Source organism: Agelaius tricolor, unplaced genomic scaffold (assembly GCF_023055355.1).
Source record: "Agelaius tricolor isolate 1412-34295 unplaced genomic scaffold, bAgeTri1.0.p SCAF_61, whole genome shotgun sequence".
Classification (NCBI taxonomy): domain Eukaryota; kingdom Metazoa; phylum Chordata; class Aves; order Passeriformes; family Icteridae; genus Agelaius; species Agelaius tricolor.
This window is the reverse complement of record NW_027269321.1, coordinates 789,296-816,966: the sequence shown is the minus strand read 5'-3', so window position 1 is coordinate 816,966 and position 27,671 is coordinate 789,296. Positions and strand designations below refer to the sequence as shown.

Genomic DNA, 27,671 nt, shown 5'->3' with positions numbered 1-27,671 from the left:
CTGGCCTCGAGCTCAGCTGCAGGAACAGCGCCGCGGAGAAGCTCCGGGTCAGACGGGAGCGAGTGCGCTGTGCGGGGCCTCCTCACGGCACCGCTCTGTCCCGTTGTGCCCCGTTGCGTGTTGCCAGCAGCCGGGCAAGCTTCTATTTCCCACGTGTCACAAAGGGGCCTTGGACACCGGCTTCCGTTCCATGGCACGGTGACCGTGCTGCAGCGTGCCACCCAGGGCCCTTGCACACACTGCCTTCTGCCCCGGGGCCGCCCCCAGCCCAGCCAAAGTGGCCCAGCTTGGAAGGAATCCCTGGCCCCAGGTGTCTGAGACAGCCCGCACAGGATCTTTAGGAAGGGCTCAGAGCATCAGCAAACGCTGCCCGGCTCTGCGGGCTCAGTCCTATCCCCATATCTTTCCCCAAGAGCATTTAAATTTCTAAATGAGAATCATTTGAAGGGAGGGGATTGACATTTTCCATTTCACAGAAGGCTTCTGCCTTCCTTAGCAGACACCTCTCTTTTCAAAGCAAGACAATTGTTTATCATCTTGCAGATCCGCACTTGCTGGGCAGCCCCCTTTTACACCCAGGGCCTGGAGAACCATTCCCAGCAACTGGGAAAATCCTAGCTGCTCCATCCACCCAGAGATGAGGTCTCCAAATTTGCCCCGAAAGTGGCTCCAGCTTTTAGAGGCCAAAAAGAGCAAGTCCCAGTGACTTGATGATAGTTTTAGCCCAGAAAGCCCTGCAGCTGATGGCACACTTGACAATCAGCAGGGGACACAGCTAGGCCAAAGCCCAGAGCTCTGCCGGGAGCCTTTCTCCTCAAATACCCTTCAAAAAAACCTCCATGCAAGTCAGTTGGGAAAGTTTCTTCAAATGATCCATTTCTGGCACTACAGAACTGCACAGGGTTCTGTGAAAGATTCTAAAGCAGCTGCTCTGGAGTCCAAGAGCCAGCACTAAGAGTCCTTGACACCTATTTGTAGCTAAATCGCACTTTGGGCGATTTGAAGGAGTTTGGAAGGAGCTAGAGAGCGGACCTGTGAGTTTTTCAGATGATGCCATTGCTTTTTCTTCTCTTCTCCATAGACAGGAAGGGTGAGTTTGGCTCACAACTGCACCGCATGGCTCACAGGGCCGCAAGACTTGTAGTTACAAGAGCTTTGAAGGATTTCTTGGTCAAGAAGACACGGCCAACAAGGATATTTATGTTTTGGAGCCAATCCTTCAAGATTTCGTCTTACGGACTCATGCTCTCGGGGTCTCTGGCTGGTCAGAGTGAGCCCGAGATAAGTTCCAAAGTCTCTTTTCCCAGGCCGGCGCTCGAAGAAGGAGTCAGAGCTCTTCATTTCTGGCTCTCAAGGTTGTTTCTTGTATCTTATCTATAAAATTCTTTCTCCTGTCCTGCCTAGGTCTGCTCAGGAAGACAGTCTAAGGCACTCTGCCTGCCCCAGGGTGGTGTTATCTTTTTATCCTAAAAACTACCACTACCACATTTACAAATACTTTCCAATACCTATCACCTATGTTAGACTGTGAGCTTCTACTCTAAACCAATCTAAAAGTGCCAACATCACAGCAGAAGATGGAGGCCAAGACGAAGGAGAAAGGGTGGACACGCCAGATTCCACCATCTTGGCCCCTGAACCCCCATTCTAGAAAACCCAACAATCTATTTTTCACTCTGTGATAAATTCACTGTCATTCTACTTAAACTGTCATGGCTCGCAATTCTTCATATAAGGTTGTTTTTTCCAAGGGCTAAATCAAAAGCACAGGGGTCTTGGGCTCTGTGCCAGGGTCTCTGAGCCCCCTGGGCAGGGGCTCGAGTCCTCCAGGGCAGCCAGAGGAATTTCCTGGGTTCTGACAAGCAGCCCTGTTGTAGTCCCTGCGTACAAGAGTTTCCTTGATCCCTTTGATGCCAGAGAGCACCAAGAACTTGAAACTTGCTGGAGTCCATCCCTGCCTGCCTATCATGGAGAAGAGGGAAAAGATGAAGAACCTGGGCGGTGGTTGAGCCAAATTGACATTTTTCCATTTCTGATTTCCTCCCAGCTTTTGCAGCAGGGCAACAACCCTATCACTGCAAAGCACTTCCTTTTGCAAGGCACACACTGACCTTGGTGGAAGCTCAGGGCTCTTGAAGGGGCTGCTGCAGTTGGCAACAGGAACTGTTGTTGAATTTTTCACGTTGCTTAACCCCCCCTGCCAAATGCCGTCAAGCGGTTGAGGAAGGAGAAAAAAGATTACCCTGGAGGAAGGGAGGCCAAGAGCTTGGAAAAGGAGGAAAGAAACGCTCCGATGATGACAATGACAAAAAACCCCAATTTATTTTTGACAGCAAATGAACACCGGCCGCCCTCCAGCCCTCCCAGCCTGGCAGGCCGAGCGGTGCCGTTCCCATGGCATGAGGTGCTGGCAGCCTGCGGAGAGAAACCAGAGAGCCACGGTCAGTGGCAGCAGGCTCCTGTCCCCCTGTCCCGCCATGGCCTGTGCCCGGGCCAGGCTGCTGGCTGTGCTCAGAGCCCAAACCTCCCGACCCATTCTCTGTTTTTAGAGAAGGGCAGCGGGGCAGGCCACGTTCCACCTCCTCTGCTTAATCCCGGCACAGCAACCTCCTCAGCAGCTGCAAGAGCGGGATGCCCGTGTGCCCGCTGCCGCCTGCCCAGAGCCCTTCTGCCAGCCGAGCTGTGGAGCCGGGTGCCCACCTCTGGAGAGCTGCTGCCAGGAGAGGAGCCGATCCGAAACCAGGTCCTCGTCCTTCTGGAAGGGGCTGTCCCTGCAGACCGTGGCCCCTGGGGCAGCGCTGGCACTGGACGCGCTCCACGGACGCTGCAGGGGCTTCCCCGTCCGGTCCGGGCACCAGGTGTAATCCTCCTGGGAAAAACAAAGAACAATTGCACGAAAGTCAATTCAAAACAAGACCTGGAAACAAGAAAAAGCACAAAGCCTGTCACCGTTTCATGGGCCTGAGGAGGGTCTGACCACTCCATGTGAGAATTAAACCTGTCCACAGGTGGGGAAAATCCCCACCTTTCCCGCCCATAAACGCACCCCTTCCTCAAGGGCCTGCAGAGCAGACCAGCTGGGGCACGGCTTGGGAACCTGTCCCCCTCTGCCGCCCCCATCCACATGGATGGATGCTTTTGTCAGGCTGGCTGCCCCCGCCTCAGCCCGTGCCAGGCTGGCTGGCAGAAGCTGTCAGCAAGGCCAGGTGCCGGCTCCCCTTCCACAACATCCATCCCCTGTCCTGCCAAAAAGCAGCTCGGCGGCCGGCGGAAAAATTAATATTCCCCAGCGCCGCCGAGCGGGGAACCTCCAGCACGTGGCCAGGCCGAGCCCTGCTGTGCCTGGGAGCACCAGCATCCCCCCGCCCCTGCGCCGGCTGGGGACTCATCTTGATTCCATCGGGGCGCAGAGCGTGTCCTCCAGGCAGGGGCCGCAGCCAAAGCCAATCGGCTCTGCCCCGCCAGCCGCCAGCTCCAGGATGGTGTTCCCAGCTCCACGTCGTGCTCCAGAAGAACACGCCAGCTGTGCCTCGGCTTGCGGGGACATCACGATGCCATTGAGCTGCAGGGGGATGTTTCCCCTGTCCCAGTCCGTGGCACCTTCACCGCACTGCCACCACTTCTCCAATGGGACGGGCAGCACGGAGCCGCTGCCTCCACAGCTCGCGGGGACCAGCGGAAGCAGCATCTCCTCAGCTGCGCTCTCTCCTCAGCGCCGCGGCCGCAGGGAAACGCTCCGGGGTTTTCTTCCAGCGCCATGAGACGCGTGCCGCTGCTGCTTGCTGGGCTCCTGGATCTCTGCTGTCTCCTGGGCCAGGCAGGGCTCCTGCAGCCAAGAATGCTCAAAAAGGTCCTCCAGTGCTGGCCTGTCTGTGGGCTCCATGCATAAACACCACCTGATGAGGTGTTGGCACTCTGCGGAGAGAAACCAGAAACCGCTGCTCAGCAGGACAAGGCTCCTGTCCATGCTCTCCCACATTCCACAGTGCCCAGGCCACACCAGGAGTGCTCAGAGCTGCAGCCAAAAGCTTCCTATCGATCCTCTCTTGCGGAGGACACCAGCACAGAGGCACAGGTGCCACCTCGTCCAGCTAAGCCCAGGAGATGCACCTCCTCACCAGCTGCAAGAGCAGGACGCTTATGTGCCAGCCGCCCCTCCCAACCCCGTTCTTCCCCTCGTGCCTTGAAGGCGCATCCCCACCTTGAGACACCCAGGGTGGGAAGAAGAGCTGGCCCCGGACGATGTCCTCGTTGGTATGGAAAGGAAGGTGCCCACAGAGCAGCTCATAGAGCAGGATGCCCAGGGACCAGATGGTGGCTGGCTGGCCATGGTAGCAGCCAAAGAGGATCCACTCCGGTGGGCTGTACTCCGGCGTTCCCATGGGACACGGGCGCAGCTCATCAGGCCCATGCTGCTCCCTCCCTCCCAGCCAGCTCCTGTTCCACAATAGCCAGCCCCTGCCCTGCCACAAAGCAACTTGGCTGCAGCTGGCTGAAGAAGGATTCCCCCTCTTTCCTTGCCTCCTTCCTTCCCTCCCTCTTCCCCCTATGCCAGCCAAGGGAGGAACTTCTGCTGCCCAGCTGGGCCCCGGCTTTGGGCTCACCTGACATCTGGGTGTAGAACGTGTCCTGGAGGATCGTGCCGCAGCCGAAGTCGATGAGCTTCGCCTCACCCATGGCCAGGTCGATGAGGACGTTCTCGGCCTTGATGTGGCGGTGCAGGACGCCGCGGCTGCTGCAGTGCCCCATGGCCTCCAGCACCTGGCGGAACAGCCCCCGCCCCATGGGCTCCGTCAGGAACCGCCGCTCGTGCAGGAAGTACCAGAGGTGCTGACAGCGCTGAGGACGCTCCATGAGCAGCTCGGAGCCCTCGGGCACCTCGAACCAGTCCAGGAGCCGCACGAAGCCAGGCCGTGACACCATCCACAGCAGCGCCAGCTCCAGGGCCACAAGGGCGCCCTTGCGCTGCGGGGGGACCGCGATGCCGTCAGCGGGGCCGAAGCTGCGCCGCGCCTCGGGCAGCCCCTGCCCGGCCCCGCCGCGGCTCGCCATGGCCCGGCCCGGGGCGCTGCGCGGCCCCCGCTCACTCCACGCTCGCTGCCCTCGCAGCGTTCCGGCTGCCGCCCTGCCGGGCCTAGCTTCATCCCCGCCCGGCACGCCCCGCCAGCTCCTCCCGCTGGCCCCGCTCACTCCCCAGCCGCGCCCACTCCGAGATGTGCTCCCGGGACACTCGCTTGATGGCCGCCTGCGAGCCAAGGCCAGCGGCGGGCTGAGCTCATCACCCGCCGCCCGCCGCCGCCCTCCGAGCCAGCCCCGTCTCTTCCCGGGGCGCCGTCGGCGAGGTGGGGACCGGAGTAAACGCTGCCGCAGCCGCCGCTGCCCAGCAGCGGGCCCTGCCGCTAGAGCTGCTCCAGGGGAGGCCTCTCCACCCGTGCGGGCGGCACCGCGCTGCCGCTCTTCTGCCCGGGGCACCCGCCCGCCCGGCGCGCTGCTGCTTGCCGAGCCGCCCCGGGCTGCGGCGGCTCGGGGCCGGCGGCCGAGCTGGCGAGCGGCGGAGCTCGGAGCGGGGCAGCTGCCGGCCACGCTGTCGGCCACGGGGCGGAAGCCGGGCGGCAGCGGGGCGGCTGCGGGCGGAACCGCGGCAGGGGCTTCGTTCGGGGCCGGGGCCTCGGCCGGGGCTGGGCCAGAGCCCGCGCCAGGCGCAGCCAAAAGCCCGCACTGCTCCGCCAGCACCAGAGCGAGCGGCTCTTCCAGCGGCGCCACAGCCAGGACGGAGAGAGCCCGGCCGAGGCGGAACCACGGCGGGCCGGGCAGGGGCGGGCACGGGGCGGCCCCGCCGAGGGGCGCCTTGCGGGACGCGGCATCAGCCGGGCTGGGAGAGGCGGAACACGGACGGCACGGGACGGAACGGGAATCGAGTGAGTGTGAGAGGGAGAAGGGGATGGGGAGCGAGTGAAAAGTCAAGCGGAAAACCAATCAAGAGAAGCGCTGCTGCTGCTGCTGCTGCTGCTGCTGTGGAGCCGCCGGAGCTCGCGGCCGTTCCTCCGTTGCCCCCGCGAACCCAACAGAGGAGCCGCCGCGCGCCCCAAGGAACGAAAGAGAGAAACAAACAAATCACACCCCAAAGTCATTCCTATTAGAGAAGTAACCAAAGAAAACAATGTAGCAATAACGAAGAGTGTTGGCTTCTGGCTTCTTTCTTCTTTGCATGAGACCAAGCATTTCATGGGGAACAATTGCCTCTTCTGACAATTTTGCCAGAGTGGACAGGAGCAGAGCATTTGCTTTTTTAATAGAAAAGGAAAATCATGTCAGTAATGTCATCTCTTTTCATCCTCTGTTGACACAGTTGCAGGCTGCTAAAAGACATGGTCTGCAGTGTGGAACTTGGGGCCAAGTTTCTTTTTCTGCCAGAGGATGAGGAGGGGAAGTATCCCAGAATCATGGAGTCGTGGCATGGTTTGGCTTGGAAGGGATCTGGAAAATCCCATGGCTGCAACCCCCCTGCTGTGGCTGGGGACCCCTTGCACTGGACCGGCTTGTCTAGAGCTCCATGCAGCCTGGCCTTGAACACTGTCAGGGACGGGACATGCCCACCTTCTCTGGGCAACCTGTTCCAGGAGAGCCTTTTTTCTGAATCCCTTACCTAAACCTATTCTCTCTCCATTTGGATCCATGCTCCCTTGTCCTGTCCTTGCCTGCCCTCGTACAAAGTCCCTGTCCAGCTTTCTTGTGTGTTGCCCTCAGGTACTGGAAGGCCACAGCTGGATCAAGGCTGGGTCTCTTTCCCAGGCTGAAGAAGCCGAGCTGTGTCAGCCTTTCCTTGCAGGAGAGGAGCTGCAGCCCCGGCACCATCTGGGTGTCCCTGCTGGGCCCCTGCTGCAGCGTGTCCACGTCCTTGCCGTCCGTGCCGGGGAGCCCGGCAGAGGCGGAGGCAGCGCTGCAGGTGCAGGGTCAGCGGCGGGGAGGAGACCCGGCCCTGGCAGCGGCTCCGGGAGCAGCGATCAGCGCTGGGCCGCCTGCACTGCAGAGAGCCGGGGCCCTTGTGCCTGCCCTTGTGCCCAGGGCGCCTTTCCCCGCCGCCCGCCCGCCCGCCCGCTCGGGGGAAATGCCCCCTGTGCCGCCCCTCAGGGCCGCCCCTCGCCGCTGCCCCGGGCGCTCCCGGCGCCGCCTGGAGGGGCCCAGGCCTCGGCCTCACCCTGCTCAGCCCGAGGCCTGGAAAAGCAGATTCAAACACCCACCCAGAAAGTGCCCCAGGATGCCAAGGTCAATCTTTTGTCACCAGCACGGCTTTGCTATCAGAGTCTGGACGGGAGTAGAAAATCACCAGGGGAAAAGAGCATGAACAAGTTCTGCCTTGGCACTACCTCAAGGCTTTGAGGGAGAGGCTCTGTGGTGCTTTCTTGCTTGCAGGGACACACAGAAAGTGTTGAAATGGTAAAAATAATCAAAACCCCTTCGAAAGAGACCCTAGGGAGCCTGGCCCCCCAGAAATGATGCTGAAGAGAGGCCCTTTTGCTGACCCGCAAGCTCAAGCACGTTTGCATACTGCTATTTTGCAACAGTCTCAGAAACTTGCATGAGAGGCTTCTCATGCATTTCCAGATATGGGACTAGCACCTCCATCTTATACCCCCATTGGACAAGAGGCAAATGAGACTTGTATGAGTTTCCTAGACCGCCTCAGAAATGCTGTAGTTTGGGCTCCAGGAATGTGCCCAGAGGTTAAAACTGTGCTAGGAATGCAATTAGCAGTAGAAAATGCAAATCTCACCTCCAAAAGGATCCTGCAAACTTTGCCCAGAACAGCTAATGTGGCAGACATGACAGAAGCTTGTTTGGGAGTAGGAGCTCCAGAGGACAAGGCCACCTATCCAGCAACGCAATGGCAACTGCCCTTGAGCCACTTGTGCAGCACAGAGAAAACGGCCCCGACCGAGTTTGCCTTCGGTGTGGCAGCCACGGGTGCAAATCAGAGCCATAAAGAAAAGTAACAAACAGCAACAGCTACTGGTTCCAAGGGAAAGTGCAGCAGATGTGACAAGCACGGGCACCGAAGCGGCGAATGCAAATCCACAGACGAGAGAGACGGAGCCGCTGGGACCCGCAGAACCGAGCGCTAAAGGGGGCGCGCCGTGACACAAATGCTCCCCCACAACCTGGACATTCTTCAATCAGCCACAGCCGGGAGCGCAGGAGTCGGTGTGGCAGCAGCAGCAGAAGCTGCCTTGGAAAACACTGACGTGCAAGTCATCCCATCTACAGCAAACGGACCTTTGGGACATTGTCCTAGGGTGACGTTACGATGCTTGTATCCCCATTCATGTCTTCTGTTCATGCTGGATATTATGTTCTGTGCCTTCAAGACTGGCTCTGAAGAGTGAAAGTTTTGTTTTGGTTTCTTATCAGCCTGCTCCTCCACAGCTGGTGGGACACAGAGACGGGGCAGTACATGGTGCTGTTTTTGCTTTTTGCTGGGCTTTTTGCTTTGCTCTTGCTCCTGCTTTGCTCTCGCTTTTTGCTTCTGCTCATTAGTTAGTTTAGCTAAGCAGTCTGAATTTTTCCCTGGACTGTTTTTCCTTTCCTTTTTTCAGAATTACTTGAACCTGCTCTGGACTGGGAGCTGGGAAACACCGAGAGTTTGCACCTTGTGGCTGCAGCAGCTGCCCCCAGCGCCGGAGGGACTGAGAACAGAGCGACCACCCCCAAGAGAGACTTTCTGAATTTGTCATCCTTTTCAGAGCCGGGAAAGAGCGGTGTCATGGGTATTGTTCATTTTGTGTGCTGGGGGTGCTGTGCCTGTTAAATGAACAGGTTCTTTCCACTTCTCTCTGAGCAATCCCTCCCGAACCGGTTGGGGGGAGGGCCCTGTGGCTTTGCTTTCTGGAGGGGCCCCCGTGGAGGTTTTCTCTCAAATTTGCCCTAAACCAGGACACATCTCAAAAAAATTAGAATTATAAATAAAGAAATAATAATTAAAATTAAATAAATTATAATAAAAATGAAATATAAAAATCTCAAGTCTTCCTTACAATATTCCAATGGTTCAACCCAAAAAAACAACAATTGTTGCTATAATATTACCAATGCATATAAATAAACAAGTTATATACCAAGAAATCCCTTTTGAAAGTTTTAACTTGATGACTAATATACTTTAGATAAAAAACATCTAAAAAAACTAGCATACAATGTAACACACCGTAGTTAAACAATTCATATTACAAATATACTAAACGCAAAACCAAACAGCAGTATAATTTCTCAGACATTTTAACCAAACAATTAAACTTTATCACCCTTAGATACTCAAAAACAATTAAAATAATTTTTAAAAATTTAATTACAGGTGAGTGGCTTTACTTGGATATTGGTTTTTGGACTGTTTGGGTTAGATGATTTAAAAATAGGACTTTTATAGGAATTTAATCAGCTGACAAGGTGGCACTCTGCAAACAGAAATGACTGAAAATGAACAGGACAGAAATCAGGACCTCTTGAAAGTTTTATTTGCTATCAAATACATCCCACACACCCAGCCCCACACAATCCCCATCCCACTGCTCCACATTGGGATCCCACTTCTCCCAATCTCCTTCTAACCCCATCTCACCCTGATGGGTGTGGAACTGAGCAAGTTTATCCTGGGATGGAGTTTTTTTGAGGAGGGAACAAGCAATTTGAAGTGCGATTGAGCATTTATGGCTTAAAATGTAGCTGTTTTCAGTGGGATTTGAGTGGTGTTAAGGTGACAGATCAATCCCTCTGGGTTTTTGGAGTGCAAAGATATTGAGAAGAGCAAAAATTAAAGCCAAACAAAGGAGAAGCAGCCAGGTGTGTTCCCAACATGGATCACAGGGAATGTGAGTGACCAGGGCTGTGCCCAAAGTGCCTCCTCCAGTGGGGGATGGAGCTGCAGCAGCGCATGAAGCTCTTCCCGCACTCGGGGCACTCGCAGGGCTTCCCTTACCGGTGCCTCCGTTGGTGTTGGGTCAAGTGAGAGCTGCAGGAGAAGCTCTTCCCACACTGGGGACACTCGTAGGGACTCTCCCCTGTGTGGATGCGCCGGTGCCTGACGAGGGTGGAGTTCTGCCTGAATCCCTTCCCACAGTCTGGGCAGCGGAATGGCCTCTCCTCTGTGTGAATCCGATAGTGCAGGAGGAGATTGGAGCTGGTCTGAAACCTCTTCCTGCATTTATCACACTCATAGGGCCTCTCCCCTGTGTGGATGTGCCGGTGCTTGACGAGGTCAGAGTTGCGCTTGAATCCCTTCCCGCAGTCGGGGCATTGGAAGGGCCTCTCCTCTGTGTGACTCCGATAGTGCCGGAGGAGATCAGAGCTGGTCTGAAACCTCTTCCCACACTTGGAGCACTCATAGGGCCTCTCCCCAGTGTGGGTCCTCTGGTGCCTGATCAGGCTGGAGCTGCAGCTGAAGCTCTTTCCACACTCCCCACACTCGTAGGGCCGTTCCCCAGTGTGGATCCTCTGGTGCACGATCAGCTCGGAGTTCCACCTGAAGCTCTTCCCACACTCCTCGCACGTGTGGGGCTTCTCCCCATCATGGAGCTGCTCATGGAGCACCAGCTCCGAGCTCTGGCTCCATCTCCGGCCGCCTTCCCGGCCCAGGCTGCCTCTTTCCCCCTCACATCCCCGCCATCTGCGTTTGCAGCCCCTCCTCGTGCGGCATCTCCGGGCCTTTTCCTCCCCGTTGGCTTCCTGCGCCGTGGAGCCGCTCAAAACGGCCTCTGCCACCAGGTTCTGCCGCGGGCATTTGTCCTCCCTGCTCTCCATGCTCAGCTCCTGCTCTGGGCGAGGAAGGACAAGGACAGCATGGGATTTGCCTCCGTGCCACAGGCAAGGGCAACGAGATCCCCCCAGGGCTGTGCTGCAGCCGGGGGCCGTGCTGGGCTGGGAGATGGAGCAGCACAGAGGGGAAAGGGGCACTGACTTCCTCCTCACCTGCCTCAGTGTCCCAGAGCATCTTCCTCTTCCTCACAGCCTCACAGGGGTTGGCAATGTGAAATCCTAGTTTGGAGAAAACAAGGGATGAGCACCTGGAGTTTGAAGTTCCCCCCACCCAAGTCCATCTCTACAAGTCACCGGCCATCTGGGCTCCAGTAAACCCTCCCAAACACCAAGATTCAGCCCTGAAAAACCTCCCAGGGGTTCCCCGTCCCTGGTGCCTTCCCTCTGGTGTTCAGGGGTTCCCCCCTGTCCCAGCTGCTGGGGTCAAACTTGGATTGGGGGTCCCCCTTCTCCTGGGTGCCCGCCCTGCCCAGGCTGCTGGCAGTGCCAGCAATGCCAAAAGCTCCTCCCTCTTGGCTCTCCCCATTTCGGGATGCCGGGGCTGTTTGGGCTCCCGGGCTCCCTTCTCCCCTCATTCTCTGCTCTGGGCTGCAGCGGCTCCAAGGAGTCCCCCCTGCCCCTCTCCAGGCTCTTGAGGCTCCCGCCAATGGCGGCGCTCCCCCCTCTCTGGCCTCCCCACTTTGGCCTCCTGGGGCACACAGGGCTCTGCTCCTCCAGGCTGCCTCTGCCGGCAGCCGCCACCGCCACCCCCCGATGTCCCCCCGAGGGGCCTTTTCCGCTCACCCTTGGACTTCTTCATTCTCCAAACATCCCCCCAAAAACCCAACCCAGGGACCCCCCGGGATATCCGGGCCGGACTCCCTCTCCCCACTTACCTGCGCCATGGGGGGGGCGATGATCCCACAGGTGGGGGCTGCGAATTCAGGCAGGGATCGAGACCGCGTGGCTCCCGCAACTCAGCCTTGATCCGCCCTTGTCCCTCCTCTTCCTCTTCCTCCCGCTCTTCCTCTGTCCTATCTCCACCTCCCTCTCCTCCTCCCCCCTAACCCCGCCTCCTTCCCTCCTCTTTCTCCTCCCCCTCCTCCTCTTCCATCCCCCTTCCCCGTCCTCTCTGTTATCTCCACCTCCTTCTCCTCTTCCATCCCTCCCCTTCCATCCCTTCTCCTTCTCCTCCTCCTCCCTAACCCCACCTCCTTCTTCTCCTTCCATCGCTGCTCTCTCTCCGCCTTCATCCCTGCCCCTGCTCCTCCCCCCTTACCCGCCTCCTCCTCCCCCTCCATCCCTGCCCTTCCCTCCCTCCTCCTCCTCCCCCAGCAGCAGCCACACCCTCGGTGCCCCGTTCCCGCAGCCCTCGCAGCCCGCGGCAGCAGCGGCCATGGAGCCGGGCCAGGTCGGCATGGGCAGCGCGGGGCTCTCGGCTGCTCCCAGCCGCTGCGGGCGGGGGGAACCCGGCCCGGGCCAAAGGAGAGGCAAACTGGGCAAACTGGGGGCTGCATATCCAAACTGGGCCTTGCTTGGGACCCTGCCTGGCCACTGCCAGCCCTTGGGGCTCCTCTCGGCACATCCGCCAGGGGGGAACGCACACAGGCCTGGGGGATCCCAGCAGTGGCAGCACTGCCAGGGACTGGGCTGCACTGGGATCGTACAGAGGGTGACTGGGATTATGCAGAGGGTGACTGGGAACAGCTGTGAACAACTGGGATCATGCCAGGAGCAACTGGGAGTGACTGGGTGCACGCTGGGAGTGACTGGAAACTGCTGGGCTTATACTGGGATGAACTGGGATCAGGCTGGAGCTGACTGGGATCATTCTGGCAGTGAGTGCCACTACACTGAGGCTGACTGGCAGTGCTTGGGAGCAAATGGGATCATACTGGAAGGAACTGGAAAGATGCTGGAGGGAACTGGGCTACACTGGGACATACTGGGAGTGACTGGAACAAAAGTGAAGGTGAAAGAGAGCAACTGGAACCATGTGGAGCACAACTGGTTCAGACTGGCAGGGACTGGGAGCACACTGGGGCCATATTTGGATCATACTGGGAGGGAGTGGACTAATACTGGGAGGATCTGAGAGGGACTGGGAGCACACCCTGCACATCATCCCCCATACTGGGACTGACTGGGAGCAACTGGGAGCACGCTGGCAGCAAATGGCATCATACTGGGACTGACTGGGCTGATCTAGGAAGCAACTGGAACCACACTGGAGGCAGCTGGGACCATACTGGGAGAGATTGGAAGCAACTGGGATTCTACTGGGACCACACTGGGAGGGCTGGCATGTGACTGGGATCAAACTGGAGCTTACTGGGATCATATTGGGGTTGAAAGGGAGCGACTGGGAGCAGCTGAGGGAAACTGGGATGATGCTGCAAGCAAACTGGAGGAACTGGGAAGGACTGGATGCATGCTGGGGGCAACTGGGATATACTGGGCATGACTGGGGGATCATACTGGGATAACTGACACCTTACTGGGGCCACTGGCAGTGCCTGGAAATGACTGCAGACATGCTGGGGGCAACTGGGATATACTGGGAGTGTCTGGAACCATACTGGGGGGACTGGAACCACACTGGGAACAACTGGGACCATGCTGGGGAGAACTGGGACCACACTGGGGGCAACTGGGAGTGAGTGGGACCATGCTGGGAGGGACTGGGATCATCTGGGGAGTGACTGGGACTAGAGCAGGGGCAACTGGGTTCAACTGGGACCATCCTGGGAGTGTCTGTAACCATAGGGGAGTGATGGAAGCACACTGGGAACAGCTGGGCCCATGCTGGGAGCAACTGGGATCCCACTGGGGGCACTGGCATCAGACTGGGAGTGACTGGGAGCAACTGGGATTAGACTGTGTCATGGTTTCACACTGGCACAATGCCAGTGCCCCCATGAAGATACTTTCTCCCTGGTTTCTGCTGTGAGATGTGACCAGGAATAAGCAAAGCAGGCTCTTACTTAGGGAAAAAAAAGAACCAGAACTTTATTAACTACTCTACAACTACAGATAAAAAGGAACACACACACAGGGAAAATGAAAACCTCACAAATGCATTTCCTCCTCCCCCCACCAAATTTCTAACACAATACATTTGTTTCTCAAATCACCAACTCTCGGTCCAGCACCACCCTTCAAACAATCAATCTTCAGTTCATCAAGAGGAGAGGAGTCTTTCTTGTGCCATGGGCTTCTCCTGGAAACACAATCGAAGCTTCATGTGTTCCTGTGTCACTTGTGGCACCGCCCGGAGTACATCTGCCGTCGTGACTTCTTCCTTTTCATGTCCAGTGCTCTCACCACTGAACACGGACCAGAACTGTTTCTAGGGTTGTCTTTTAAGGATGCTCTGTCTCGATCTAAAAAAGGCACAGTCTCTCCTTTGGGACACCTGTCTCCACAATCTCTCTTTTGGGACACCTGTCCCCCCCATATTTTTTCACCCTCTGGGGCCGAGGGGCATCAACACTGAACCCTCTTGGTTCTGAGGCCATTGCCTCCCCCTAGAATGCAGTCTCTGTATCACAAGGAACATGGTTCTGTCCATGGCTATACAAAAAGAGTCCAGCAAAAGCTACTCCATCATCTCTTCCCACTAGGATTCTTCTCTATTCTTCCAACATCTCTCACTTGCCCAGACCTCTCTCACACTTGCACATTCTTTCCTCATCTTCCACTCTATTTCTCTTCTAGGAGAGGTCAATGTTCTGTAAAGTTCTCATTCTCCAAAAAGGGGTTAAAAGCTCCTACAAGCGGCCGGCTGCACCCCTCCCTTCTTCTCCGTCCCAGCCGTGCTGCCGGCACAGGCCCATGTTTATCAAGGTTCAAGGTCACAGTCCCAGGCACCGGCTCTCTCTCTCTCTCTCTCTGTCTCCCGGGGGGCTGCCCGGTGGCTCCCGGTGTCTCTCTCTCTCTCTTCCACCCTTCCAGCCCCGGGCTCAGGCCTACCTCTCCCGGCCACATGGCTTTTCCCCTCCGCCCGCCCAGCCAGCAGCTGGGCTGGGGCAGAGACCCGAACTCTTTCCCCACGGAAACCCAAAAGAACTTCCCCCGCGAGTGCTCTGCTTTTAACCCCTGTGTTCTCAGAGATGTGTCCAATGCCCAGGAGGCCACATTAGGTGCCAATATTAAAATCAGAACATCCATTTGCCTAACCACAGCATCCCAGAAAACATGTTTCCTGTCAAACCACCACACACAGGGAGGAAAGTTGAAGTGGAGGAAAGTTTAGTGGTTTAGAGTTCAAGATCTAGAAAAAATCAAAGTAGTTCCAATGGTAAACAAGAAGTTTAGGATGCAGTGCTGGAGGTTTGTGTGTCATAACACGATTGGCTAAGGAAGCTTACAGCTTACACTGTAGCATGATGTGGGAACACAGGAAATTCCTCTGGCTGCCCTGGAGGACTCGAGCCCCTGCCCAGGGCATTCAGAGACCCTGGCACAGAGCCCAAGACCCCTGTGCCTTTGATTTAGCCCTTGGAAAAATCAATTACCAACCTTGTAGGAAGAATGACAAGCTGCCAAAGTTTCAGTAGAATGATAGTGAATTTATCCCAGGGTGAAAAATAGATTGTTGGGGTTTTTAGACTGGGGCTTCAGGGGGCAAGATGGAGGAATCTGGGCTTGTCCAGCCTTTCTCCTTCTTTTTCTTCTTCTTCTTCTTGGCCTCCATCTTCTGCTGTGATGGTGGCACTTTTAGATTGGTTTAGAGTAGAAGCTCACTGTCTAGGTGATAGGTATTGGAAAGTCATTGTAAATATTGTACAGGTAGTTTTTAGGATTAAAAGATAATGCTGCCCTGGGGCAGGAGAAAGAATTTTATAGATAAGATACAAGAAACAACCTTGAGAGCCAGAAATGAAGAGCTCTGACTCCTTCTTCGAGCGCCGGGCTGGGAAAAGAGACTTTGGAACTTATCTCGGGCTCACTCTGACCAGCCAGAGACCCCGAGAGCATGAGTCCGTAAGACGAAATACTCAAGGATTGGCACCAAAACATAAATATCCTTGTTGGCCGTGTCTTCTTGACCAAGAAATCCTTCAAAGCTCTTGTAACTACAAGTCTTGCGGCCCTGTGAGCCATGCGGTGCAGATGGGAGCCAAACTCACCCTTCCTGTCTATGGAGAAGAGAAGAAAAAGCAATGGCATCATCTGAAAAACTCAGAGGTCCGCTCTCTAGCTCCTTCCAAACTCCTTCAAATCGCCCAAAGTGCGATTTAGCTACAAATAGATGACAAGGACTCTTAGTGCTGGCTCTTGGACTCCAGAGCAGCTGCTTTAGAATCTTTCACAGAACCCTGTGTAGTTCTGTAGTGCCAGAAATGGATCATTTGAAGAAACTTTCCCAACTGACTTGCATGGAGGTTTGTTTGAAGGGTATTTGAGGAGAAAGGCTCCCGGCAGAGCTCTGGGCTTTGGCCTAGCTGTGTCCCCTGCTGATTGTCAAGTGTGCCATCAGCTGCAGGGCTTTCTGGGCTAAAACTGTCATCAAGTCACTGGGACTTGCTCTTTTTGGCCTCTAAAAGCTGGAGCCACTTTCGGGGCAAATTTGGAGACCTCATCTCTGGGTGGATGGAGCAGCTAGGATTTTCCCAGTTGCTGGGAATGGTTCTCCAGGCCCTGGGTGTAAAAGGGGGCTGCCCAGCAAGTGCGGATCTGCAAGATGATAAACAATTGTCTTGGTTTGAAAAGACAGGTGTCTGCTAAGGAAGGCAGAAGCCTTCTCTGAAATGGAAAATGTCAATCCCCTCCCTTCAAATGATTCTCATTTAGAAATTCAAATGCTTTCGGGGAAAGGTATGGGGATAGGACTGAGCCCGCAGAGCCGGGCAGCATTTGCTGATGCTCTGAGCCCTTGCTAAAGATCCTGTGCGGGCTGTCTCAGACACCTGGGGCCAGGGATTCCTTCCAAGCTGGGCCACTTTGGCTGGGCCGGGGGCGGCCCCGGGGCAGAAGGCAGTGTGTGCAAGGGCCCTGGGTGGCACGCTGCAGCACGGTCACCGTGCCATGGAACGGAAGCCGGTGTCCAAGGCCCCTTTGTGACACGTGGGAAATAGAAGCTTGCCCGGCTGCTGGCAACACGCAACGGGGCACAACGGGACAGAGCGGTGCCGTGAGGAGCCCCCACACAGCGCACTCGCTCCCATCTGACCCGGAGCTTCTCCGCGGCGCTGTTCCTGCAGCTGAGCTCGAGGCCAGAGCACAGGACTCGCTGACCCGTGGCCTTCCTGAGGCTTCTATTCTGCAGCTGCCCTCAAGGGCAGAGCGTGGGCCTTGGTGCCCCGGAGCTTTCCCAGGGCATCTCTCCTGCAAGTAGCTCCAGGCACAGCCATGGAGCAGAGACCCCCGAGAGTGCCCAAGCTGGCCTGGGTGATGGAGGAGGAGGAGGAAGAAGAAGGCCCTGGAGCTGCCCCAGCACAGGAGACAGAAGAGGTGGTGTCGTTCCATCCACCGCAGGAGGGTGAGTGGCAGAGCTGGGCTGCAGGGCTGGAGCCTGTGCCAATTGGCGCCATGCCATGCCATGCCATGCCATGCCATGCCATGCCATGCCATGCCATGCCATGCCATCCCCTGGGGAAATGCCTATGGACAGGAGGGAAGAGGGGCCGGGCAGACACCCCGCAGTGGCCGTGCTCCATCCCCTGGGGCATCCTGGAGCTCTCCCTGCCTGGGCAGTGCAGGGCTGGGCTCTGTTCTCCGGCCTCTCCCGCAGCCCCTCAGCTCTGGCCGCGCTCGCTCTTTGCCAGATGCAGCCCTGGAGCGCACACAAGAGCAGGAATCCAGCCATGGCCGCTTCCGCAGAACAGCGCAGGTACCTGCAGCCACCCCCACCTGGGCTGGGCCTGCTGTCCCTGCTCAGCCCAGCACCGTGTGTGCAGCACTCCATGCAACATCCCCGGCCTCTTGCCCTTCTCCTACAGCTCGTCTGCGACTTTATCCGGAGCATTGGGCAGGAAGAGACCAGCACCATGGGCACTGGGCTCAGAGCTCACTCAGAGCTCCTCAGTCATGAGACCAGTGCCGCCCTGCTGGATTTGCTCCTGGAGAAGGCTGTTGCCAGGCCAGAACAAGTGAGCAGCCTGGGGCCAGGCTTCAATTCCCCCATGAGTCCTGTGGCTTCCCCAGCCACGCCTGCTGGTCCCTGGGAGCCTTTGAGGCCATGGCAGTGCGCTGGCAAGGGAAGCACTTCTCTGGGGACCCTGGGGACATGGCTCCCTCTGGCAGCTTTCCAAGTCTCCCCGTGCCTTCTCCAGGTGCCCGCCATGGTGAGGTCCATTCACCGATGGCTCCTGGCCAATGATTCTGCCCAGCACAGGCTGGACAAGGCCCTGCTGAATCTCACCAGAGCACACCCAGGTGACGCAGTGGTGACGCTCCTGCGTGTGGCCCCGTCCTGTGACAGGTATGGGGCCCACCTGGCCAGAGGGCTCAGGCCTTCCCAGCCCATCACCCTGTACCGCCTGGCCCAGGTGTCTGAGCAACAGAGAGTTCCAGGGCCCTCTGGCTGCTGCCTTTCCCAGCCCTGGCACGTCAGCCCCCGAGCCTGCTGCCATGCTCCCTTGCCGTCCTTCAGGGGCCTGTCCCCACAGGGCTGGGCTGCCTGGCTGCTGCTGGCCAGGCCCAGTGGGCAGAGGCAGAGCCGGCGGTCAGCCCGGGCCCCTAGGGATGCCCAGGCCACGGTGCTGTGTCTGAGACCCCCCTGAGACAGAGCTCTAACCCCGCAGAGCTGCCATCTCCATGTGGAAGACCATCATGTGCTCGTCCAGGACTGCAGAGCCAGTGCTGCTGATCCTCCTGGATGTGCTCGGCAGCTGGCCAGAGCGCAGCACGTGCACCTCCCATGGGGACAAAACTGGTGTCTTTGGCCTGGCTGTGAGTTTCTGCAAGTGGCCTTTGCTGGCCACAAGGCCGCCTCTCCAGCAGCTCTCCATCTTCCTTCCCCCACTGCATCTCCCTGCCTCAGGCGCTGGCCTGAAACCTGGCCCAGGGGCAGCCTCAGGCCCACCAGGCCCCGTGCTCCCCCTGCCAAGGTCTCTCCAGGCCTCTCCCTGCCCTGCTCGGGCCCTGCCCCAGGGACACCTGGGCACTGAGCGCTGTCTTGGGGGGCTTTGTCCCTTGCAGGCAACCGTGGTGATGTGGAAGATGCTCCAGGAGCCCCATGTGCCACGTGTAGTGACATCGTATTTCCCCCAGCTATTTGTGCATCTGCTCTTCCAAGTGTTCTTCAGCACAGAAGAGATGCCAGAGGAGGTCGATGCCTTCTGGAAGGAATGCCTGCAAGAGCACGGCCTTGCCACCAGCCCCAACAGGTGCTCCATGCCAGTCCTCCTGTCCCTGCCACGTGGCCTGCCAAGGAGCCAGTGCTGCCAGGGTGACCTGGCCTTTGCTGTGCACACAGGTTGGCAGTGCAGAGCCTGAAGTCCCTGCTCTGCCAAAAGCAGTACAAGGAGGTGGTGGTGTCAGTGGAATGCAAGCGTGGCTGGGACACGCTGCTCTGTGCTGACACCCGCCACTATGCCGTGGGTCTGCTGGCCAGGTGAGACTCCCCTTCTCCCCATTGCTCCCGGCATTTGTGCCCTGTGCCCGGGCTGTCCCACACAGTCCCCGTGGCCCTGGGACACAGGGCCTTGTCACCGAGGGTCGGCCCAAGCAGACTGGAAAAGGCTGGGAGGGGAGAGAGCACAGGAGGAGACACCTCCTAAAGGGCCCAGGTCCCCTTGCAGGATGGTGGTGAAAGACCAGCAGGCTCTGCCAGCCTGTCCTTGGAGAGATTTGCTCAGGTTCCTGGTCCCTTTTTCGCCCTCCTAGGGAGATGCGCCATGCTTGTCTTGGGTTGGCTTCCAGTATTGCACTCCACCTCCTCTGGCTGCTCAGCACACAGGAGCCACACTGGGATCTGCCTGCCCTGGCGTTCCTTGTGGAGGTGAGCCGGGTGTGCAGCGCTGCCTGGCTGAGCTGCCTCCCAGCCCTCTGCCCTCTGGGAGCTGCAGCCACCTGGGACGCTGCCCGCGCCCTGTGCTGCTGCTGCTGCTGCTGCTGCTGCTGCTGCTGCTGCCTGGGCCCAGCCCTGTGCGGCTCCGGGCTCCTGCCGGCCGGCTCCCCCATCACTGGCCTGTGCCTTTCAGCTCCTCCAGTGCCTGGATGCCAGTGAATGTGGTGCCAGTGTTGTGAAGGTCTCTTCAAGGTACCTGCAGAGCGAGTGCAGGGAGAGGCGTCGCCTGGCGCTCAGGGCCCTGCTGGAGCTCATTGATGATCCCTCAATGGTGAGAAGGGGGCGGTGGCTGAAGCTGCGCTGGGAACGCAGTCACTTGGCCTGGCCTGGGCTTGGGCCGCTGGGGCAGCTGCTCCCAGCTCTCCTGCCTCCCGCTTCAGCTGCCCGCGTGCTTCGGGACAGGCCTTTGGCCTCTGGGCCCTGCGGCAGCAGGATGGCCTTTCACAGACTTGTGTTCCGCACAGGCCCAAAGAATGTGGAGCCTGACCCAATGCCTCATGGACCTACTGTGCGACAATGATGCAGAGATAGCTGGCATGACCCTCATCACACTCAGCTTTCTATTCCTGCACAAATCACACATTCTGATGTCAACCCCCATTGCCCTGCAGCTGGCTGAGGCACTCCTGCCACTCTTTGACCACGTAAGGCTCTGTGCCCCCAGCCACAGCCTCCATCTGCTGCCTGGAAACTGTGTGCCCTGTGCATTTCCAGCCCTGTGCCCAGGGGGGCCTGCAGGAGCCAATGCTGAGGTAGTTTTTCTTTTTTTTTTCCTACAGGATAATAGCCAGGTCCAGCTGCTCTCCATCAAACTCTTCCGAGACATGATGGAGTATTTGGAAGAGAGCGAAAACCCTTTGGAAAGCCCTGTGCAACAGAGCTTGCTTGCACTCTTCTTCCACTGCCATGATGAGAATCAGCGTGTGGCAGAGGTGAGGACTCGTGGGCTGCTGCTGTCCCCCTGGCAGGGGGCTCGGCTGCCTCCTGCCCTGCGCCTGCTGGATCGCAGCCTCCTGCAGGCCATGGCACGGGGACGCGGGTGCCGTGCCCTGGGCTGTGGGGCCATCTCCGCGTCCCTGCTGCTCTCCAGGCTTCTCGGGAAGCGCTGCTTTGTGCGCTCAAGTTGATGAAGAGGAGGGATCTCAAGAAGCTGGTGAAGGAGCAGCAACTGTGGAAGTTCAGCGAGTGCCTGGTAAGGAGGGCCTGCAAGGCCCAGCCTCAGGCTGGAGAAGGCCCCTGAGGGCGGCGCTCAGTGTGCGGGCCGGGCAGATGTGCCCCTGCCCTCTGCGGCAGCCAGAGGCCGCGCGGGCTCCTCTCCAGGCTCCCGAGGGCCCGAGCCGGGTGCCCGTGGAGCCCCGGCCCGGCGGGGCTGCGGGGCGGCCCCGCGGCTCCCCGGGCAGCAGCCGGCCCGCTGCCCCCTGCCCTCGGGAGCCCTTGGCCGGCGGCTGCTGGCCGCGCCTCAGGGCTGTGCGGGCAGGGGAGGCCGGGGCTGGGCGCAGGCAGCGCCCGGCCCAGGGGCTGAGCCCGCGCCAAGCCTTCCCTCCTGCCGCTCTCTGCAGCTGGCAGAGGACAGGAGCCGAGCGGCCGAGCACCTGCGCCGGGCCCTGCGCTACCTGCAGAGCCCACAGGAGCCCCTGCGAGAGGCGGCCATCAGCTTCATGGGTGAGCCACGAGCCCGCGCTCCCTCCCCGGCCCGGCCCGCCGCAGCTCGGCCCCGGCCCCGCCTGCTGCCCCGGCAGCGCCAGCCGGGCCCGGCGCCGTGGAGCCCCGCCCGGCCTGGGCATTGCTGCTGCCGCCCTCTGGCAGCCGTGCCCTGGGGCGGCAGCGTGCGCCAAGGGCCGGGCTGAGCCCTGCCGGGCCAGCAGCCCGTGTGGCCACAGCGCCGGCAGCGCCGCTGGCAGGGAGCTGTGCCGCTGCCGCCGTGACAGGCTCTGTGTTCCCAGGCATGGCCGGGCGGCGCCTGAGGGGGCAGCAGCGAGAGCTGCAGCTGATCTGCGCTGGTGAGTGAGGGCAGCGGGCTGGCAGCGGGGGCTGCCGGGGGGGAGCTGCAAGCCCTGCCCCGGCTGCGGAGGGCTCTGCTCCCGTGGCCAGAGCACACTGAGCTTTCAGGGCCACGGGGGCCATTGCTGGCCCGCAGCTTCGGCCTGATCGCCTTGCTCCCTGCTCCCTCCTGGCCATGGCAAGAGCCGCCTGGCATGGCCCTTGCAGGGGGCTCTCCTCGGCTCCCCGCAGATCCGGCTCTGACCGTGGCTCTGTTGCTCTCTCTTGCAGCCCTTGAAGACAAAACAAATGACATCAGCCTCGCCGTCGGAAGCCTGGCAATTCAAACGCTCTGCATCCTCAAGTCAGGAGAGCGGGCTCCCATCTCCAGCTTCCAGTGGCTCCGAAATCACCTGCGCAGGGCATGGAAGACACGGCCTTGTCTGTCACTGCTCGGCTGCTTGTCCTGCTGCAGCTCTGTGGAGAGCTGATCCCAGAAGCTCTTTTTGCTGGGGCCACCTGAGTCAGGAGGAATTTTCTTTTACTTCAAGAATGTTCTTTTCTTTTACTTCAAGAATGTTCTTTTTTCTTTTTTTTTTTTCCCTTTACCATGTAAATATAGACTGTGTTCTAATACACAGACTGCCAGGATCTTTCTTTTGCTGCCCAGGGTCCGCAGGGCCTAGGGGCAGAGGGGATAAAGGGTGCTTGTGCTCAGCCAGCTGCCCAGGCGTGCAGTGGGCGAGGGGAAATGGCCAGAAGGCCCTTGGCCTTTGGTGGTTCTGCTGAAGCCTTTGTGCTGCCCAGAGAGCGGCTGGGCAGGGGCCGGAGCTGCGGGGATCCCTGCCAGAGCGCTGCCTGGAGATGGCCACAAGCCCTGTGCCAGGCAGGAAGCGCCATCCGTGCCCTCCTGCCCGTCTGCTGCTGGCTGCCTTGCTGAGGGCTCCCAGGTGCCTCTGCCTGGGGCTGCTCTGGAGCTGCTGTGGGGCTGCGGCGCTGCTGCCGGGCAGCTTGGCCGCGCTGGGGCAGGGCCTGAGGGGCTGGGGCGCTGGCAAGCCCTGAGCAATGGGGCTGTCAGAGGCCACAAGCAGCCCCCTGGCAGCCGCCTTCTTCCTGCCAGGGCTGACTTGCCAGGCGGATCCTGGGCACTCTGGAACTAACAGCATCAGTGTTATTAGAGAATGAAAGTGATCAAAGATGTCTAAAGTCCCACCATTTCAGAGGTGTTTGAGGGGGAATTTAGGATTTGGGGACACATTCTGTGTGGAGTGCCCCTGTTGCTAAGAGGTAGGAATTTGGTATCACCCATCTTGTGTTGCTAAGAACTCCTCCCCTGACCCAAACCCACACTCCAGCCCTGGGATGCCCTATAAAAACCCCACGGCCCTCCCTTTGCGCTGTCTTTCGGGGGTCAGAAATGGATTCTGGAGCTTTCTGAAACCCAGACCCGTCTCGTTTGTTCCCGGCACCGGCAGCTGCAGCCTCCCTGGACACCATGAACTCTGGAGAATGGGGGCAGCCAGTGGGGACAGGTCCTGGACTGCAAGATAAGTGTGTGTTCTGTTTGCCATCTGTCAGTGGTGGGGCAGTTATCTTCTGTTCATTGGGCAGTTTCTCTCTTCCACAACCAATCCTCCCTCTGGGGAGGTGTGTTCCATTAATAGGCCATTAATTATTAATTATTAATCTTCTGGTAATGGGCCACTGAGTGTCAGTGCATGGCTGATGAAATGACATCATCCCATTGGGAGATGCTCCGCCCAGGGGGAGGAGCCAAGCATTCCTACCTGGACAGAATCTGATATTTGGAGCACTGTAGGCAGCCTTTTCCTGCTGGATTCCCAGAGGAGCAGCTGTCTTTCTTCTCCACGGGATTCCCAGAGGATCAGCCTTTTCCTACTGGATTCCCAGAGGAAGGAAGATTCCCAGGCCCATCTACAGCAGCCCTGGACCTTCAGAGGAAAACTCCACCCTTCTCCAGGATCCCTGCTCCAACAGAGCCACACCTGGCACTGCAGGAGGGCTGCAGCCACCACTGAATGGGACTGCTGCCAGCACCCTGACCCACAGGGGGTCAGGCCCTGTTCTGACTCTGTCAGTGGGTTTTTTTTTCGTCTGTACTACTGCATTTATATTTTTATTTTTTCCTAAAAAAGAACTGTTATTCCTATTCCCATATCTTTGCCTGAAAGCTCCTTAATTTCAAAATTATAACAATTCAGAGGGAGGGGTTTACATTTTCCATTCCAGGGGAGGCTCCTGCCTTCCTTAGCAGACACCTGGCTTTTCAAACCAAGACAATAACAAAGTTCCTTTAACACCACAGATAGAAAATCCATTTTAATCTCTGCAAAAAGCCAATATTATGTGTCCATAACAATAAACCTCTCGCTGAGTGATGGTAGATGTCAAAGTAACTTTGCTATAAAGTGTCGAGGTTTAGGGCAAATTTGGAGGAGAATTTCCAAATTAGGGCTCCTCCAGTTAGCAAACCCACACAGCCCCTCCCCCCAACCGGTTCGGGAAGGATTTCTCGGAGAGGAGTGGAAAGAACCTGTTTATTTAACAAGCACAGCACCCCCCACCACACAAAATGAACAATACCGGATGACACCACTCTGAAAAAGATGACAAATTCAGAAAGTCTCTCTGGGGGTGGTCACTCTGGTCTCAGTCCCTCCGGCGCTGGGGCTGCTGCTGCAGGCCAGAAGGTGCAGGATCTTGGTGTTTCTCAGGTCCCAGTCCGGAGCAGGTTCGAAGTGATCAGAAAAAGGAAAGGAGAAACCATCCAGGAAGAAATTGGACAGTTTAGCTAAACTAGCTAAAGAGCAAAAGCAAGCAGAAGCAAAGCAAGCAAGAGCGAGAGAGCCAAAGCAAAAGCAAAAGCTGCAGTCTCTGTGTCCCGCCAGGCTGATAAGAAAACCAAAACAAAACTTTCCCGCTTCAGAGCCGGTCTTAAAGGTACAGAACATAATATCCAACATTAACAGAACACATGAATGGGGATACAAGCATCATAACGTCACCCTAGGACAAAAGATATAGTTTTTATTTCTGTTGTTAATTAAGCTCAGTGAAAAGGCTGCTTGTGTTAAACTGCCTGCTTGGATGGGATAACATCCAATGCACACGGGATGAGGACACCTGTACAGATCTGCCAACTATCAGCACTCACTGTCTGAAGTGAGCTACACTTTGGTAACATCTCATGTTTCATGCATGCAGTGGGCGACCAGATGATTTAAAATGCTAATAAAATAAACAAGAAAGATTTAAACATGCTAATAAAATAAACAAGAAAGGTCATTTATGTTCCTCAAAACAACAACAACAACAACAACAACAACAACAACAAGTTCTGGTTTAATGAAAGGTGGAATCTGTTGCTCTTAAGAGCAAAGATTCATAGCTGGAATAAAGAGTGTTCAGCCCAGCTGTTTCCACTATGAGGCCGTATTTCATCCCCCCTGAAAGTCCTTCAAGTTTGCACAGAAAACTGTCCCTGCACAGCCCAATAAATTCCATCACTTCAGCTGGCCAAACAACCACTGTGGTCAAGTGGGGTCTGAGCAGCTTCCAGGATCCCAAGCAGCTTCAGAAGCTTCATTTTACACCTCCTCTTCTCCCAGTGAATACCCAGCACCACCATCACTGTGGACCCATAGCTATGGATCACTGGCCTGGCCAGCACAGGGCTAATGTTTGCATCAGCCAGGAGGAGCTGCTCTGCCTGGCTGTCTGTCTCAGCCTCAGCCCTGAGACCCCAAATGCCTCCATTCTGGCCCAATCCTTCCTGGTGCTGAGCATAAGAACTCGTGCAGACAAGAGCAGGGAGGGAATCTCCCCAGCCGTTTATCACCTCAGCAACAAGACCTTGGTACCAGGCTGTTATCTGTAGCAGAAAGCAGCAGCAGGAAGGAGACACCAGATCACCAGCCCCAGGCCATGGCCCTGGTGCTGTCCTTACCAGTGATCAGTGTCTGCAGCTCTCCAGGAGCTCAGGGAGCAGGGATGCTCCTCACCATCTCATCTTACCCATGCACCCAAAGCCACAGCCAGCTGTGTGCTCCTGCCCACCAGCACATGCCAAGGCACAGCGTGGGATTCTTGGGGAGGTGTCCTCTGCAGGGCCAGGAGTTGGACTTGGTGATGCTTGGGGGTCCTTTCCAGCCCAGGATATTTTGTGATTCTAAGGCTTTGGCCAGCCCAGGTTTCAGCCACCTCCCTGATCCAGGTGTGATTGACCCCAAACCAGATCTTGCCTCTGTCTACCCTCCAGTGCAAGGAACATGTTGCATCAACCCCAGACCCCTGCTTGTGTCTGATGGATCATGCTGACCTTTTCAACATATTTCTTGGAGTATTATAAAACATTATCTGACAAACAATAAACCAAAAAAAAAAAAAAAAAAACCCCAAAAAAAATAAGAAAAAACAAACCAAAAAACCAACAGACCAGCCCAAAGGAAATCAATTTGGGTGATGATGGCCTTTTGTTCCAGCTTATCCTGCACCAAACTCCACAGATGGTAACTCTGAACATTTCCCAGACCTTCACAGCAGAGCTTGGAACTGTCTCTCTGATTTCTTGGTTGTTTCATGACACGTGCATTTCTCCTATATAATCCCAGTGTTTTGCTTAGAAGCCATATTATAACTGGGAATCAATCTTCTTCATTTGAACATCTAGGACAGATTCACACATCATTTCACCATTAACTAGGATAGACTCAGCCTTGCAGATCTTTCAGGTTTCAAGCCTGGCTGTGTTGTTTCAGTTCTTTGCTGCTGCTTGTGTTCTGTGAAAAAAAAAAAAAATTAAATAAGCAGACTTTGGGACTTTCTGTTGTGGCTTGAAGAAGAACACAGGTTGTTTCATCGCTGTTGTGAGACATGTGTTACCCGGCTCATTAATTCACAACAGTTCTTGTTTTCTCTGCCTTTTTCACGCTGATGTGATACATTTGTGAAGTCCAGGGTTGTACTGCAAGTGATTAATGCTGCAGTAAAATCTGATAAACTGAGATTCCAACAAAAAAGTGTGAAAAATGTAATCTCTAAAGTTCTGAAAGCTCACATCTGACAAAACCCATAAATCACCCCAGAAGCAGTCATTATGGTGAGTTACTAACTAGATTATACAGCTGCATTTGTCATCATTTCCCATTATGTAGAGAATAAACCTGTCAGGCTGATTTATGGCAGAGGGCTCCACAAGATGGGAACTGGCACCTGTACTGTTCTGTGGAAAATGATGAGAAATGCTGTGTCTGCTCAAGTGCTGAATGGAAAAGGAAGGAGGGGAGATAACTGTTCTTTGAAGGCACTGATTCAGGGACAAAGACTTCAGAGAGGAGTCATGCTTGCACCCATGGGATGGCAGGAAGAGTATCCACCAACCTGTCCCAACAGCAGCAGCAGCATCAGAATGCGTTCTCCACAGGTGGAGGGAAGAGAGGAGAGAGGAGGTCTTTTGAGGGGACCAAAGTCAGTCATGGAGAAATCCTAGAAGCCTGGAATGGTTCGGGTCACAAGGCATCTGAAAAACCATCTTGTTCTAACCCCTGCTGTGGGCCGTGACAAACTGAACAGCTGAATGCCTGGCTACTCAGGGGATACTCAAGGTTTTGGATTCCATGCCTGTGCATCTACCGTGGAGCAGCTGGGTCTGCTGGGAGCAGATGGCATCCACCTGAGCTCAGAGCAGGCCAAAAGATGGGCAGATGTGGGACTGAGCAGGGCGAGGGACATCCCTGCACAGCAGCGCTCTGACAAGAGCAGCAGTGGCCTCCTCTCAGTGCCCTTCCCCGAGCAGCAGCCGCTGAACACCATGGTGGCTACACAGATGCTTTTGGCTCTGCAATCCCTTTGTGCTCAAAGGCCACGCTGG

General features: G+C 56.8%; 2 protein-coding genes across 3 annotated transcripts in view; one reads left to right on the top strand and one right to left on the bottom strand.

Annotated features, from left to right (window-relative positions):
* Nucleotides 1-27,671, top strand: part of LOC139605219 (zinc finger protein 3-like) — a 310,784-nt gene that overhangs the window by 220,472 nt on the left and 62,641 nt on the right. The window lies entirely within an intron of this gene.
* Nucleotides 9,488-27,671, bottom strand: part of LOC139605196 (zinc finger protein 23-like) — a 554,146-nt gene continuing 535,962 nt past the window's right edge. Inside the window, exon 3 of the mRNA XM_071456535.1 lies at nucleotides 9,488-10,613. Coding sequence (XP_071312636.1) covers nucleotides 9,967-10,613 — 647 coding nt within the window. The 3' untranslated portion in view covers nucleotides 9,488-9,966. The remainder of the gene's footprint in view (nucleotides 10,614-27,671) is intronic.